General features: G+C 35.0%; 1 protein-coding gene across 6 annotated transcripts in view; it reads left to right on the plus strand.

Annotated features, from left to right (window-relative positions):
• Positions 1-15,582, plus strand: part of LOC128013270 (5'-AMP-activated protein kinase subunit gamma-2) — a 59,312-nt gene that overhangs the window by 17,171 nt on the left and 26,559 nt on the right. For 5 of the 6 annotated variants that reach the window (XR_008183286.1, XM_052596119.1, XM_052596120.1 and 2 more), the window contains one exon: positions 15,247-15,443. Coding sequence is in view for 5 of the 6 variants with exons in the window: in XM_052596119.1 (XP_052452079.1) it covers positions 15,247-15,443 (197 nt within the window). In the remaining variant the exon portion in view is untranslated. Of the gene's footprint in view, positions 1-8,906; positions 9,332-15,246; positions 15,444-15,582 lie in introns of those variants that run through there. The other variant, XM_052596123.1, reaches the window with a different exon arrangement.

A 15,582-nucleotide genomic window follows, 5' to 3' on the forward strand; every position in this document is an offset into this window, starting at 1 on the left:
GTAACCGTTTTTAACATTAATAATAATAATAATAATAATAATAAAAAATTGAGAACCAAATCAGCACATAAGAATGATTTATCAATGATCATGTGTCATTGAAGACTGACGTAATAATTCTGAAAATTCAGCTTTGCCATCACAGAAATAAATTACATTTTAAAATATACTAATGTAGAAAATGGCTAATTTAAATTGTAATAATATTCCATAAAATTACTGTGTGTTTGTTCAAATAAATGCAGCCTTGGTGAGCACGAGAGACTTCTTTCAAAAAGTTCGACCCCAAACTTTTGAATGGTAAATGTGTCAATTTGGCCAATTTTTTTTACATTTTAATTAAATTTTTAAAATACATTTTAAATCAAAAACCCTAAGCAACTGTATCATTGGACTAGGAAAATATTTTCATTATTAAAAAATATGCAGGAGATGGAAGTGAACAATTAATATTTTAGGTATGTCTTGTGATATTAATTCTATGACTTAACTTATACTTAACCTCTTATTTTGAGTATGAACCTAACATTCAGTCAGGTTAAAACACTGTTTAATGTTATATATTATACCAGTATCCAGATACAAGCAGCCATAGTCTCTAAAATATGCAGTAAAAGATCAGCAAGCTTCAGAATATGAATTGGCTTTGCTGAGATGAGATGCTATGAATGCCATTATCACATCAGTGTGTGGAGTGAGTCAGCGTTTAGTGAAACCTTTCACAGGATGTCTGGGTCCAGCTCAGCCCGGGGGGTGCAGTGATTTGGATAATTGCGCTGTGTGCTGATTTAATGGAAGCGTGGGTGTTTCTTAATGCATAAGACCCTGGTAATGAATTCAGCTGTTACATATGTTATCCACAGGAGTCTCATTTAACTATCAGGACCAAGAAGAGGGAGAGTGGTCTATAAAGGCTGCTTTTTATACTTTTTGATGTTTACTCAGTTTATATTTTTATATTATTATATACATTTAATTAGTTACATTTAATATATAGGGTTGGGTTTTTATGAGATATGGTTACTGGATGCTATAGGTTTGTGGTCATATTTCTAGATTAAAGTATGTTATTGAAATGCAGCGTTGATGACTAATGACTTTGTGTTTTCTGGACTCCTGACAATTTCAACTTTCTTGGTTTTGGTTAAAATGGCACTGAGAGACAAAGATGTTGAAGCATAGTGAAGATATTTAAGAAAGCATGCAGTTATTTTACTGCAGCAGTTTTTTAATCTATCCATGTGAGGTGACATTTTAAATGACTGTTATTTAAAAGGAAAACAATAACACTGTAGAGACGTAGAATTCGGCTGTTGTCTTTGGGTAATCTGTTTAACAAGGAAAATATAAATCAGCTGAATTCTCCGTCGTTCCCACACACTGAAAGTGCAATCAATAATTATCAAATTAAAGCCTGTCTTGGAAGACGCATGAGAACAGAGTGACCTATAATTAGATGATTAAGAGTAATGTAAGTGTTTGCTTGAGTTTGTATATGTAGGTGGAATTGGTCTCTCTGTTGTACTACTGTATACTGGTGAAAGTAGGTTAAAGGTCATGGGTCTTATATTCAAAAATAAAATGTATACTTCAGAGAATAAATAAATAAAATTATATAGAAAATAAAAACAAAAATATATTATTTGATAATGTTTTATTTTTTTTTATTTAATTATACATACATATATATATATATATATATATATATATATATATATATATATATATATATATATATACAGTATAATTTTTATTAAAACAAAATTATTGCTTTATTGAAAATTTTCAAATAATAATACATATTTTTATTATTTATCTATAATTTAAAATTATATATGAAATCATATAAAATAATTATTATGAAAAGTATTTTTATAAATTATTATTTTTTAAATAAGTCTATGACTGTGCAAATAAGTTTATGAATGTGTGTGTGTGTGTATCCTTTGTAAAAAAAAAACAAATACCCTAAATTAAAACACCCCTGAAAAGACAAACCCAGTGGGACTTTTTATTTTTTACCAATCGATTTTTTTAATACCAAACTTTGAATAAAGATTATTTTCAACTATGTTGTGAAAGATATCACAGATTAATTTGATTTAACGTGTTTAAAATCGCATAAACTACATAAATAGGTTTACGATTATATATAACGTATCTGTTTACTGTATCTAATTTGCATATTCATGAATTTTAGGAAACTTTTTTTGTGCAGCTGACAGTAGTAAGAAATGTCTTACTGAAAAAAGTTCTGATCTAAATGCAGCGAAAACAAAATGTAGTGCAAATGTGTATTTTGTAGTGTGTGGGCGAGTGTTATGTGTGTGTGTTTGACCCACAGCCTCAATACACACAGTTGGGAATGTTCTTCTTCATACACATACACACTTATATAACAGCACTACTATGCTTCTCTGACAATCCATTAGTTGCTCTGGCTGGCAGACTTTCCTGTCAGCCGAAAACAACACTATTGATTTATTATTCAATACAGAATTGGAGCAGTGATTGGACGCCTCTGTCTGATCGTAAGGCAGAGCTGGAAAGATTAAAACACATCGAGGGAGACAATTAAACATTAGAGACATCTGAGAGAAAAGGAAGATGTGTTTCTCAGCAATTTTTTTAAATATTTAATTATATTGATCTGTATAATGCGGTTTTTATCTACTGAGTGCATCTGGTGCCTTTGCACACAAATACACACTTCTCTACAAGTGCATAGATATGAGTTGTAGATCCATTTCTGTATTGATACAATCCTGGTTATTCACCAGTCTGAGGGCCAGACGATGTGATTCTGTGGTGTTTTCTGGGATGGATGTGTTTGTGGCAGTGACACTGAGCTTGATGAACACTGATGGACAGCAGGTTCTGTTCAAGCAGTGTTTATCCTTCAGGAAATGACACTCAGAACTTGCCGGAGAAATTCAAATCATATTATATCCGGGAATTGGGTTGCACCCAGACAGTGACATCAGAATGCAGAAAGCCCATAATTCAATCACGCTTGCTTCCATGCAAATGATATTAACTGAAATGAATCCTTGGCTCTAAGACGTCCTCCGAGCTCCTCAGCACAGGCAGCCGGAGAAGAGGATGCTCGTATGTCTCTAATATTACAGATATTCAGTTTTCACCTCAAGAAAACTGTGAGGAGGAAGAACTGATGCTGTGTCATCCTTCTGTGTTCCACAATATGATTCTTTGGTTGCATTGCCACCTACTGGACGAAATATATATGTTTTATTATTGATGAATTGATAGCAAGATGAGAATTTAATTTGAACCGTCTGGGATTTACATGTTATTTTGCTGTCTGGATATATTATATTATATTATATTATATTATATTATATTATATTATATTATATTATATTATATTATATTATATTATATTATATTATATTATATTATATTATATTATTCAAATCCTTTCAGTTTATAAAATTAATAATTTATGTTCAATAAGTCTTCATTTATGTGACAATAGTGTTTATACTATTACAAAGTATTGTTTAAATAATAAAAAAATCATAAAATTTTATTGCAATTTATAATTTAAAAAAAGTTTTAATATATTTTGTAATATAATTAATGAACTCATCTTTACTGTCACATGATCCTTTAGATATCATATTAATATGAACTGATTAAAAAAAATCATTAGTATTTATTATTCTGAAAACAGTTAATATTTAAGTGGAAATTGTAATCTTTTTACTTTTCAAAGAACAACATATAGAAATCTTTTTTTACAATATGAATGTTTTACTGTCACTTTTGATCAATTTAATGTGTCCTTTCTGAATATTATTATTATTATTGTTATTATTATTTTTAAATACATTTTTAATGATCCCAAAATTTTTGAACGTTAAAGTGGTTTTTAATTTCACAATCCTCTGTGACCACTAGATGGAGATAAAGTAAAAACAATTATTGAAATTATTATTTTCGAACGTCTGTATTCACCATTGGTTTTGCAGCAGTAGGTCTATTATAAATGTTTTATAAATGTTATATATTATTCTAAATATATTTTAAAATATTTCTATTTCCTTGATCATCAACATATATTTGAAATATACAAGTGTGACCCTGGAGCACAAAACCAGTCATAAGAGTAAATTTGATGAAATTGAGGTTTATACATCATCTGAAAGCTGAATAAATAAGCTTTCCATTGATGTATGGTTTGTAAGACAATACTTGACTGAGATACATCTATTTGAAAATCTGGAATCTGATGGTGCAAAAACACACACACACACACACACAAACACTATATGTGTGTGTGTGTGTGTGTGTGTATATATGTAGAGAGAGAGAGAGAGAGAGAGAGAGAGAGAGAGAGAGAGAGAGCAAATTGCATTTAAAGTTGTCCAAATGAAGTTCTAAGTAATGCATATAACAATTTTACAGTATATTTAGGGTAGGAAATGTAAAAAATATCTTCATGTAACATGATCTTTACTTAATATCCTAATGATTTTTGGCATAAAAGAAAAATCTATAATTTTGACCCATAAATAGTATTGTTGGCTATTGTTACAAATATACATGTGCAATTTATGACTGGTTTTGTGCTCCAGGGTCACATGTTTAATTGAAAGCCACAGTCAGCCTGTGTTCTCAGGAGGAAAAGAAAAAGACAATGAGAACGATATCAAGCATTTAGTCCTTGAGGGAAAGGTGGCTCTTTTCTCCTCGATGCATCTTCACTATCTTCACCTCATGAGCTCTGAGCACCTGGAGCTCATGCTTAGACTCACAGCTCTTTGCCATGCAACGGTTAAATAAATGTGTTCAGCAGCTGACACAGGTGACCGCGATGAAGCGCAGTGTGGCGGCACGCAGAGGCCTTATCTCAGCAGTGACTGACTATATATACGGTCACACACACGTTTGTGTTCATCTGTGGGACAGTGCTCTCTATAGTGACCAAATAAGGCTATTTCCTTTTTTATCACCATCTATGGGGCAAAACAGGAAGTGCATGTTATGAATATCTGTGACCAGAATTTTTTGTTTAATATTTCATATAAACTGAAAAAAAAAAAAAAAAAAAAAAATTGTTTTTAGATTATACTTTTTATTTAGGTAAGTGGTTGCAACAATTTATTTTAGCTACATTTACATTCAACATATATATATGAGTGTATATATATATATATATATATATATATATATATATATATATATATATGTATATGTGTGTGTGTGTGTGTGTGTGTTGAACGTTAATCAACTAAATTTGTTTATTATACTTTATTTCAGCTATTTCCCCCATCTTTGCTTTCAGTAAATCAATTCAAATGATAACAATAATAGTTTTACTTTTAGCTTCCAAGAATAAAAATACATGATACACTATGATAGGCCTATATATTAAAATCCCGGTATAACCATTTGATTCTTTAAAGTACATTATAATACCATGCATGGAATATTATTATGGTTATCATAAAATACCATGCTATTATCTGATACCGTCACTGGAATATATATTTGCGTAGGAAAGTTATATATAATTAGGTAATATTCTCCTTATATACTGTAAATGGCTGGCCACTGTCGTGTAGTTTAGATGTTTTTAAAGCAGCACATAACCCACAGGTTTCAGCAGCAGCACTCCTGTGATGATATGAACACAGCTCTGCAGTTATGTAATCTTAGTCTGTGAGAGACAAGAGTTTATTTTAGTTCGGGATGTGTGGAGTGCAGGGTTTGGTCCTGTCAGCACAGAGAGAGTGATAAGAACCCTTTAACAATCATCTGACCCTGCTGAAATATTCAGGCTCCTGCCTTTGTGTCTCTTTTTCCATCTACACACACACACACACACACACACACAGAGAAACTTCCGTAGGTCTTCCTGTATTAATGCATTTCTAGTATTTGTATTTGTAAATGAAAAAATAAAAAAATATTGGTCAAAAATAAAAAAACATATGATATTATATAGTGTATTTATGTATACATAAAAAATATACACAGTAGATCCTTACATATATTATGTAAAAACAAAAAGTTTATTTTGGATGCGATTAATCGTGAATAATCATTTGACAGCTCTAATATATATATATATGTGTGTGTGTGTGTGTGTGTGTGTGTGTATTATAATAAATTTTGCATGTGAATTTTTATATTTTTTAATATTAAATTAAAACTTTAAACACATTTTAATTAAGGTACTACCCTACAGACAGCTGATTAAAAAGTCAATTATGGTTGTCAAAAGCACTATGTGGCATTTTTAGCTTTCTAACATTTCCCCAAACATCTGCAATGTTGCAGTGCATTCCTCACCCTCATCCAGGCCTTATCTGGGAATATTGTCCATCACTGGATCTGTGGTTGCAGAGAGCCCCTGTGTATTTAAAGAAAACTGCCATGTTTGCACATCATTTCCTGTCAAAAGATATAGCATGGGCATATCCTTATTAGGGAAAAGTCTACAGACTGGCCGTGAACGTGTCTTTTCTGTGGTAATATTTCTAGAACATTCTCAATGAGAGAAACAGCGAAAAAGCATCTCTGATGTATTTACTCACTCTCAAGTCCTGTAAAACTTTCAATCAGGACCCTAAATGTGGTCTATATGACCACTGATTTTCTCTGCCATTCATAGGGCGCCACCTTCTTTTTTCTAAGAGACTGACTAAAAAAGTAAACCTGGCTTGACTCCAAAAGTACAAGGTGACCTGCAGTAGAAAGCGGCCCACTCTTAGATATCCAGTGACTTGGCACGGCTCACTCTCACATGAAAGCTTATTAAATCAGGCAAATGGAATAGGAAGGCTTTTCCAGCTCTGACACCAGAAGAGCAGGTCAGTACTTGTGAGCGGCCTTGCTGTCTCCTGACTACACAAGCAGCCTGTCGCAGCTGATACAGAACCTCATAAGTGACGGATTTGGAACGCTCTACATACGCAGCAGCTCACAATGAATTCTAATGTTAGCGGGTTGCTAAGCTACATGGGTTGAGTTCTGAATTGTATTGGATTTTCCACAGAAGTCCACAAAAGTTCATTTATTAAATATGATGCACAACTATGATTAATAGTTTGTGTTTCTGTCAACAACGTGGATGTATTTGTCACTGATAGTGTTGCAAAGCATTCTGGGATTGCTACCTAGGATTTGGCAAAAACAAAGTATTCTGTTTTGCAGCATAGGCCAACGTTCCCACCTAATTTTAAGAACAGTTTTAAAATGTAGTCTTGGTAGACATCTCACTAAGTTTAAGGACACACAACACCTAAAAACTATGACTTTTACATGACTGTCCAAACAAAGAAAGTTTCATTTGTGGTTCCTGGCTGCATTTTTGTCCTAAAAACCGACCCTGTCCTTTCTAGTGTTTTGTGGACCCTGGGCATTTGAAGATGTCCGGAAGCACATTGGATTTGGAAGGGATTAGCTGTTCACTTATCACCAAAGACACTTTTTGATCCCAAATGAGCGTCTTTAGAAGTGCCCCTGACAAGGAACGAAAGCAGAGAGTTTGGAAAATGAGAGGTGATTACTCAAAGCCCATCTAATTCTGCTTACACTCTTACAGTCTCTTGGCGTGGAGCCTGGCAGTGTGACTTTACCCATTATTAAGTGATTTAATTTGGTGCCTTGAGTGCACAGACAGAGAATGATTTGTTTATGCATTCATGCATTCATGAATCATGCATTCATTAGCTAAAGAGATTGTCACCGAGATTGTTTTTCCTCCTTGAACGGAATACCCTTCATGACCCAGATATTGGATTTCACCAGGGTATTATTTTTGAGACTTCCAGATTTGCTGTGTTACAGGGCAAGAAATAGATTTGTGCATTGATTCTAAGTTATGTCAGTTTATAATACTGCCAGAGTAAAGCAGACAAACTTACGAAGCAGATAAATAATGCAGGAACATGTTCAAAGCTTAATGAAGTTTCATTACTTACAAGTGTAAGTGCCAGCAACAGTGAGCCATTAATAAAACACAAACACACACACACACACACATATATATTATTGTTTTAAAAAATATACAAAATAGTTTTCTTTGTATTATATATATACATATATAAGCCTGGCAATATTTTTGAACATTTTTTTAAATGGATGCAATTATTATTATTAATGTAATAAATGTAATTGTTATTTTTTAGTGGAAAAAAAACTAAAAATTGTATTGCAATTTAGAACACATGTTTTTGTAAGCTGCAATATACAGTATTACATATATTAAAATATATTTTATTTAAGTATAATTTAAAATGTATTTAATTTTCTGCATCATTTCTGCAGTCTTCAGTGTCACCTGATCCTTGAGAAATCATTCTAATATGCTGATTTGGTGCATTATTTCTTATTATCATAAATGTTGAAACCAGCTGTGCTGCCTAATATTTTTGTGGAAACCGAATGAAATTATTAATTTCTTTATAATAGTAGTAATACTTGTCTTTTCTAGCACCACTAATAAGAAAAAATAAATTAGATTTCACCTGGCATTAAGCTGGAATGTTCTCCCATGGTGCTGCATTCATTTCAGTTTGGCAAGGTTTTTGGAAAGGTTAAATCCTATTTTATGGTTCCCTGATTATTTTTTGTATTCTCCTTAATGAGATTTTTTGACGAGGTCAGAGACTACAAGAAATTAGAGGTTTCTTTCATATTAACAAAGTTCAGTTGCACACTGGATGGTGAATTATCTTTCTAACTCACACAGAGAGACTTAATATTTTTGAAAGGACTTGAAATATTAATGAGAGGGCGGAGTTAACTGCTGTTTGGCCACTCACCAGCAATTCCAAAGCAAGCATGGGTTGGTTTCCTTTTACAGTCTCCCTGTTACACATGCTGTTTTGAAGGCATGAATTCACACACATACACACACACACACACACACACACGTTGGCATACACACAGCTGCACTTGACAATCTGCTGCAGGCTTGACAGCCAGCCGTCCGGCCACTGATTCAGAGCTGTAAAACAGAAACAAGAGTCTGTGAGAGAAAGGAGCTTGAAAAAGAAGCTGAAGAACTCTGAAGGAAGCAACTTTGGTTAAAGAGCATGGAATAATCCTTGAAGAGCATCTGTCACTGGCACAATGATTGGGTGATACGGATCCAAAGCCTGGAAGTAACTGAAGAGATCCAACTTCTTCCAGCACTGTCTATGGGTACGGAATGACCTGTTGCACTGTCCACAGCCTCTCCGAACTCCCTCACCACCCATGAAACGCTTTAGCAGCCTGAGAGGGATCAAAAAACGCAAGGACCAAGAGGGGCGGACAGGGAGACGACAGTCAGAGCCCCATGGCCTCCTGGGAACCAGTAAGATGACAGTTAAGGCTTAATCTGCAGCATTGTTTTTTTTTTGTTTTTTTTGCAACATGCAGTTTTTTTTTTTTACATGACTTTGTTATATATAATGTATGTTAAAATATCAACCAAGCAGTGAGCAGTTTCTTTAGTAAAACTTTTAAAAGTATATATATTTTTTTTATTAACATTTTTAGTTTTTACATTTAGGTAACAACCCTGATATCACCCATAAAATCATCTTCAAACATGAATGAGAAAAGTTTATTTGTTTGCATACAGTAAAATGGTTTTATTTTGTTATCTAATTTTTAAGAGTATAAGGCCACTGAATTTCAGGAACTTTCAGTCTTACACTTTACACTCAAACATAAGTAGACGGATGCATTCAGATCTCAGACCTTGAAGAGTCTCATTTTTTTCTTGTTTGTTGATGGATTCTCACAATAAGAGCGTGAGCAGAAGAACCCGTTACCTGTACATTTTTTACAACCTCTAAAAGTAATTTCTCAGTGCATCCTGCCAATTAAACATCCTGCAAGATGATTCCCAGAACCCTGAAAACTAGACTTCGTTGTCTCAAGATTTGTATTATGTAATGCTTCCAAATAGGTGATTTTGGTCACAATGTGCCAAGTTTTAAAAATTAAGCTGGTCTGCAATGTGGATTGAAAAAAAAAGCTGTTAAAATTTGTATGACTTTTTCTAAATGGGATGTATTGTTTTCTCTGGGTATTATGATTGTGAAGGGCTAATCCTGTGATGGGAGTGGTTATTTATGGTCTACTGAGAGTGAGTTTCAGTGGGACTCATTAAAATATAAAAATGACATTGGAATACTGGGAGGAAATAACAAGGGCTAACAGGGGTTTGCCTCTGCAAATTGGGTTTCACGTACAAATTAAATGACATTGACTCTTTTTCGTGTCAACCTCAAACTGCCTGTCGAAATAGTGTCTGCTGCAGTGAACATCTGTAATGTTATAATTGTGTCATGTTCATATTTTGTCTTCTATGGAAGCCAATTTCTGCCTCAGAGAAAAAGGTACAGTAATTGTGAGACAAAGTTTAAAATAATAATCAATCAAATATAAATTGACACATGAGATATTGTGAGGTTGACGTATAAGGCTTCTAGTCTCTCCATCACTTAAGACTTTCTGTATTTTATGTGAGCATGCATTATCTTTTAACCATCTGTGCTTTAGTGAAACAATAATTAAGAGATGTCAAAATGACTGATTGTTTGGCCACCCAGATTTAATTATACCTATTAATAGAGATTTCATAAAATTTTGGCATTAACCCAACCAATTAGAAATAAAGTGCTTATAAATTCTTATATCACATTATGAATAATATTATACAAATATATCTACCATTGTATAAATCAAGTCTTGCTTCTGTAAAAGCAGTAGTGTGCTGAAAATGACAAATGAGAGCAGCAAGCGTTAAAGTGTTGTGAATGTCACACACACTGCATTAGAAAATGCAGTCCTATTGGTCGGTTGAATGGATTTTGACAGGCATCACTATGACATGGAGATGGTGCCTGCTGGGAGAACAGCCTGGACTTTGAGACACATGGATGCATGTCACCAGGCAGAGACACAATCCAAAGCAACGGTTATTGTAGCTTGTGTTCTCATCGGCCATATTTAAACTGAGTATGCACTTTAATTCACAAGACATATTGCCGATGTTCAGAATTAAACACTCCTGTAGCATACTGTGAATATGTTGTAGTATACAGTTATAATAGTAGTGTATGTGCATTGAATGAATTAATTAATAAAATCTCGATTAATTACATAAAATTGTATATTTTAAATATCTTTAGATTAATAAATGTTAAAAAAAAAGTGTGAAATGCATTCTTCAACATTGTACTTTATTTTATTTATTCATTGGGTTTATTATTTATCTAAAAATGCATTCAAATCCAAAAATCACAGGTGATTTTGAGTCTGGCAGAAATGGAAAAGGAAAGTCAAAATATCTTTGAATGGGGTGCAATTTTTCCAAGCGATATTCTGAAAAATTGCTATCCACTGCCATGCAAACTGCATATTGCACAAATGTGCTATTCTGAACTTAGCCATCTTCGTGTTCTCAAGCCAGATGCCTAGAAAAAAAAGCTTGATGGCCTGCTTATACATTACGAAAACAGGCTATATTTATATTCATGTCTTCCATAAAGCTGTCCCAGTTTTTAATCATATGCAGCATAAATAGCTTTAGGGGGCGCTGCTCAGCTTACTGTGTCTTTATAGATCCAGAAATGCCCTTGGAATTTTGATAAGATCCACATCTCTGTCTGTATTATGTTTTAAAGAAAGCTTTACTATCATTTCTTTAGAGGATTTTAAGCTATTTTTACCTTTAGAGAACGTGCTTTTTCTATCTTCTCATAGACAGCCCTACCCACATGTGAAATCAACACATGTAAATACATAGCACAACGTTCTTATGAAAGATTTTATCTAGTTTTATGCCATTAAAAGCACAACAGTTCCAAATGGCACATAATGCATGTGCGTTTAATCAGCTGACACATGTAAAATACTTTGGCTGCTCATCACTCAGTCAGAGCAAAAGAGAGACAGACAGACGGAAAGGCAAATGAAGAGGTCAGTGTTGGTTGATTTGACTGTGCTGAGGCCTTTTGTGAAGTTAGTTGTGTTGTTACTTTTATATAACAAAATATGAGCATATAGCTGCATAACGCTGAAAATTTAATCATGGAGGGTTTATTTTTGGATTATTGGTTTGCCTGTCATGGCTCATTGAATAGTAAGTGTTCTGCCTGTGAGCGGGGTTAATAGCATGTGGCTTTGGGTTAACTTATCTTACACTGGGTCAAGGGTCATCTGTCGCTGAAGATGAAGTTTGTTAACCTCTGTCTGCAAGGTAAACATCAAAAGACGTCATGATGAAAGGAAGCTGTATTTACAGAGTGAAGTTCACTGCTCAGAGTCCAAACAACATCAAAAACAACAATGTCTAATACACACTCTTGGTCTATTTAATGATCAATCAATTATTAATAATTATTATTTAATTATTACAAAGAAATGCAGACCATTTTATATGGGAGAAATGTTATGTTTCAGTCTTTTTTAAATGGGTTTTCCCAACATGAACTGTATGGAATTGTTCCTTTTTATTCAGACTTTAATGTGTAAACTCAAAGCAGTATTTATTAAATAAAGCGTAAATGTGTTTTGTAGGACGATGAATGGCTGGGATTCCACTAGCTAAGCTAAAAGCCAGCACGCATTTCTCAAAATGAATTTCTTCCTCAATTTAGCCATTAAAGAGCCTCAGAGGCTTTAAATGTGATTTGAAATCCTGGCAATTTATGAAAAGCGTACGTCAGCCTAATGATACAATGGAGACAACGCGTCTATAATGAGCAATCACCTTTGAGGAACATCACCTTTTACCCGCTTAAATGTGTTTGAATTGAACACAACAAGGCTTTGGATGTCTTACATTACACAATATCAAAGATACATGGAGCCTTTGGACTAGACTGGAGCCTGGTTTTGATTTGATTATGTTCTGTAATTATATTAAAATGATTTGATAGTAATATGGCTTCATAAATATGCCACTTGTATTGCTCATTGAGGACAGTTTAATTTGATAAGCACTGCAAGTATGGCCTGTGGGTGTGTTCTGTTCAGCTCTGAATTACGTATGTCTGGGATGTGTCATTTATATCCAGGACTGCTGCAATGATCATGTGACTCCGTGGTCCTGATGGTAGATGATCCCTGGGAAATAGAGTGAAAGATGAGAATATAAACTCCCTGTGGAATGATTTGGTGGGGTGAGGGGCTATTGCCATCCTGATGACATCATCACAGAGAGCCGCTTTTTCAGCTCCCTCTAAGTTCCTCCTTCCCTGCTGTCTATTTTCTTTTATGTGCAGTGTTTACTGGGCCGATGGCTGACTGCTGTAAAAGAAGCTCTTTCAGCAGCCATTGTCATGCAGTCTCGGCTGAGGGAAGATGGCTAGGTGCAGTGAGCTGAGGTAGTGGGAATGCCCACCTGTAATGGATAACTTGGTCGCTCTTTCACACTTGATAAATGCTTATGATTATTGTCAATAATACGGACGGACGGACGGACGGACGGACAGACAGACAGACAGAGAGACAGACAGATAGATAGATAGATAGATAGATAGATAGATAGATAGATAGATAGATAGATAGATAGATAGATAGATAGATAGAAAGGCAGACAGCCAGACAGATAGATAGATAGAAAGACAGACAGACAGACAGAAAGATAGATGACAGACAGACAGACAGATAGATAGATAGATAGACCGATAGACAGACAGACAGACAGACAGACAGACAGACAGACAGATAGATAGATAGATAGATAGATAGATAGATAGATAGATAGATAGAAAGGCAGACAGCCAGACAGATAGATAGATAGAAAGACAGAAAGGCAGACAGACAGACAGAAAGATAGATGACAGACAGACAGACAGATAGATAGATAGACCGATAGACAGACAGACAGACAGACAGACAGACAGACAGACAGACAGACAGATAGATAGATAGATAGATAGATAGATAGATAGACACACAGACAGACAGACAGACCGATGGATGAATGATAGATAGATAGATAGATAGATAGATAGATAGATAGATAGATAGATAGATAGATAGATAGATAGATAGATAGACAGACACACAGACAGACAGACAGACAGAAAGATAGATGACAGACAGACAGACAGATAGACAGACAGACAGATAGATAGATAGATAGGCAGACAGATAGATAAATGACAGACAGACAGAAAGATAGATAGATAGATAGATAGATAGATAGATAGATAGATAGATAGATAGATAGATAGATAGATAGATAGATAGATAGATAGATGGACACAGAGACAGGTGAATGGATGGATGGATGGAAGGAAAGAGAGAGAGAGACAGAGAGAGAGCGAGAGACAGAGAGAGAGAGAGAGAGAGAGAGAGAGAGAGAGAGAGAGATGGATGGATGGAATCTTGGCTGTTCTCTTGGAAATATATTCTTACCTCATTGGCTTGCTGATGGTATCTTGGACTCTGCAGGCAGTGCTACATTTCACTCTCCTCTTATCGACTCATCAAAGCAGAAACTCAATAAGTTTCCTCCACAAACCACTCTGGGAGAGCAAGCTGCTTCCTTAAGGCTTTGCAACCGAATCTAGCCAGGGTAGAGGACGGCACTCAGAAGTGGGTCACGTTCTAACAACAGGGAGCTGAAGCGATCACAAAAATGCAATTAGAGGGCCCACAATGAGATTGATTTTCTCATTTAACGGGCAACTAATGTGCAGCACGAATCCAAAACGGACAGGCCAATTACTAAGGCGATTGGCGTGATAAACACTTAGGGGAAATTTGACAAATGTGGCACGTTTGGGCCTTTGCCATGTATTGGAAGTATCGTGTAGCCTCAGTAACTGAATAAACACATCCAGAGCGGTGTTGTTTATGCCGGTCTTTTACTGTGATCTGACTGCAGTATGGAGGGCAGAGCCTGGAGGAATCACAGCATGAAATCTGCAGCCTGCAACAGTAGAATGAAGTGTAAAATGAGGTGATAAAACTCTGCTCTCCACACTGCCTGCGGTTCAGACCTTATGGCCCCTTCTATTTCTGTAGGCATGGATCAGAATTACGACAGGTACAGCCTATAACCTTTAAGTGACAGGTGGATCTAAATCTTCCTTCGTGGGCAGAGAATGGAATACAGTAAGACACTGTGGCACAGTACACAGTCATAAAGTCTTAAAGGCACAGTGTATCAGTTCTGTATTAGTAACTGCATTTGAATTCCATATAGATAGATAGAAAGATAGACAATATCTGATGTGTCTTATCTTCTGTCTTTTTTTATAGCCTCTGGTATCTCCTCATCACCCACCACTCCAACACAAGTGACCAAGCAGACTTCGGCGTTTATTCTGGAAGCCAGTCGGAATGACACTGTGCATCGTTCCTCCTCCTCCCCCCTCGACACGGGACAGCACCACAGCCCGCCTGCTACAAAACCACCACCCTGTCCCTGCTCAGCACCTATATCTACCTCACATATGGTAGGTGATCTGCCGCGAGACATTGATGCATCAGAGTCATTTTTGGCATCATCCATTTTCAAGTGATGATCCAATAGATGTTTTAATTACCAAATACAAGCAAATTTTTTTTATTTTTTCTGTACAAGAAAAAGCTCAT

This window comes from Carassius gibelio, chromosome B24 (assembly GCF_023724105.1).
Source record: "Carassius gibelio isolate Cgi1373 ecotype wild population from Czech Republic chromosome B24, carGib1.2-hapl.c, whole genome shotgun sequence".
In the NCBI taxonomy this organism is placed as follows: Eukaryota; Metazoa; Chordata; class Actinopteri; order Cypriniformes; family Cyprinidae; genus Carassius; species Carassius gibelio.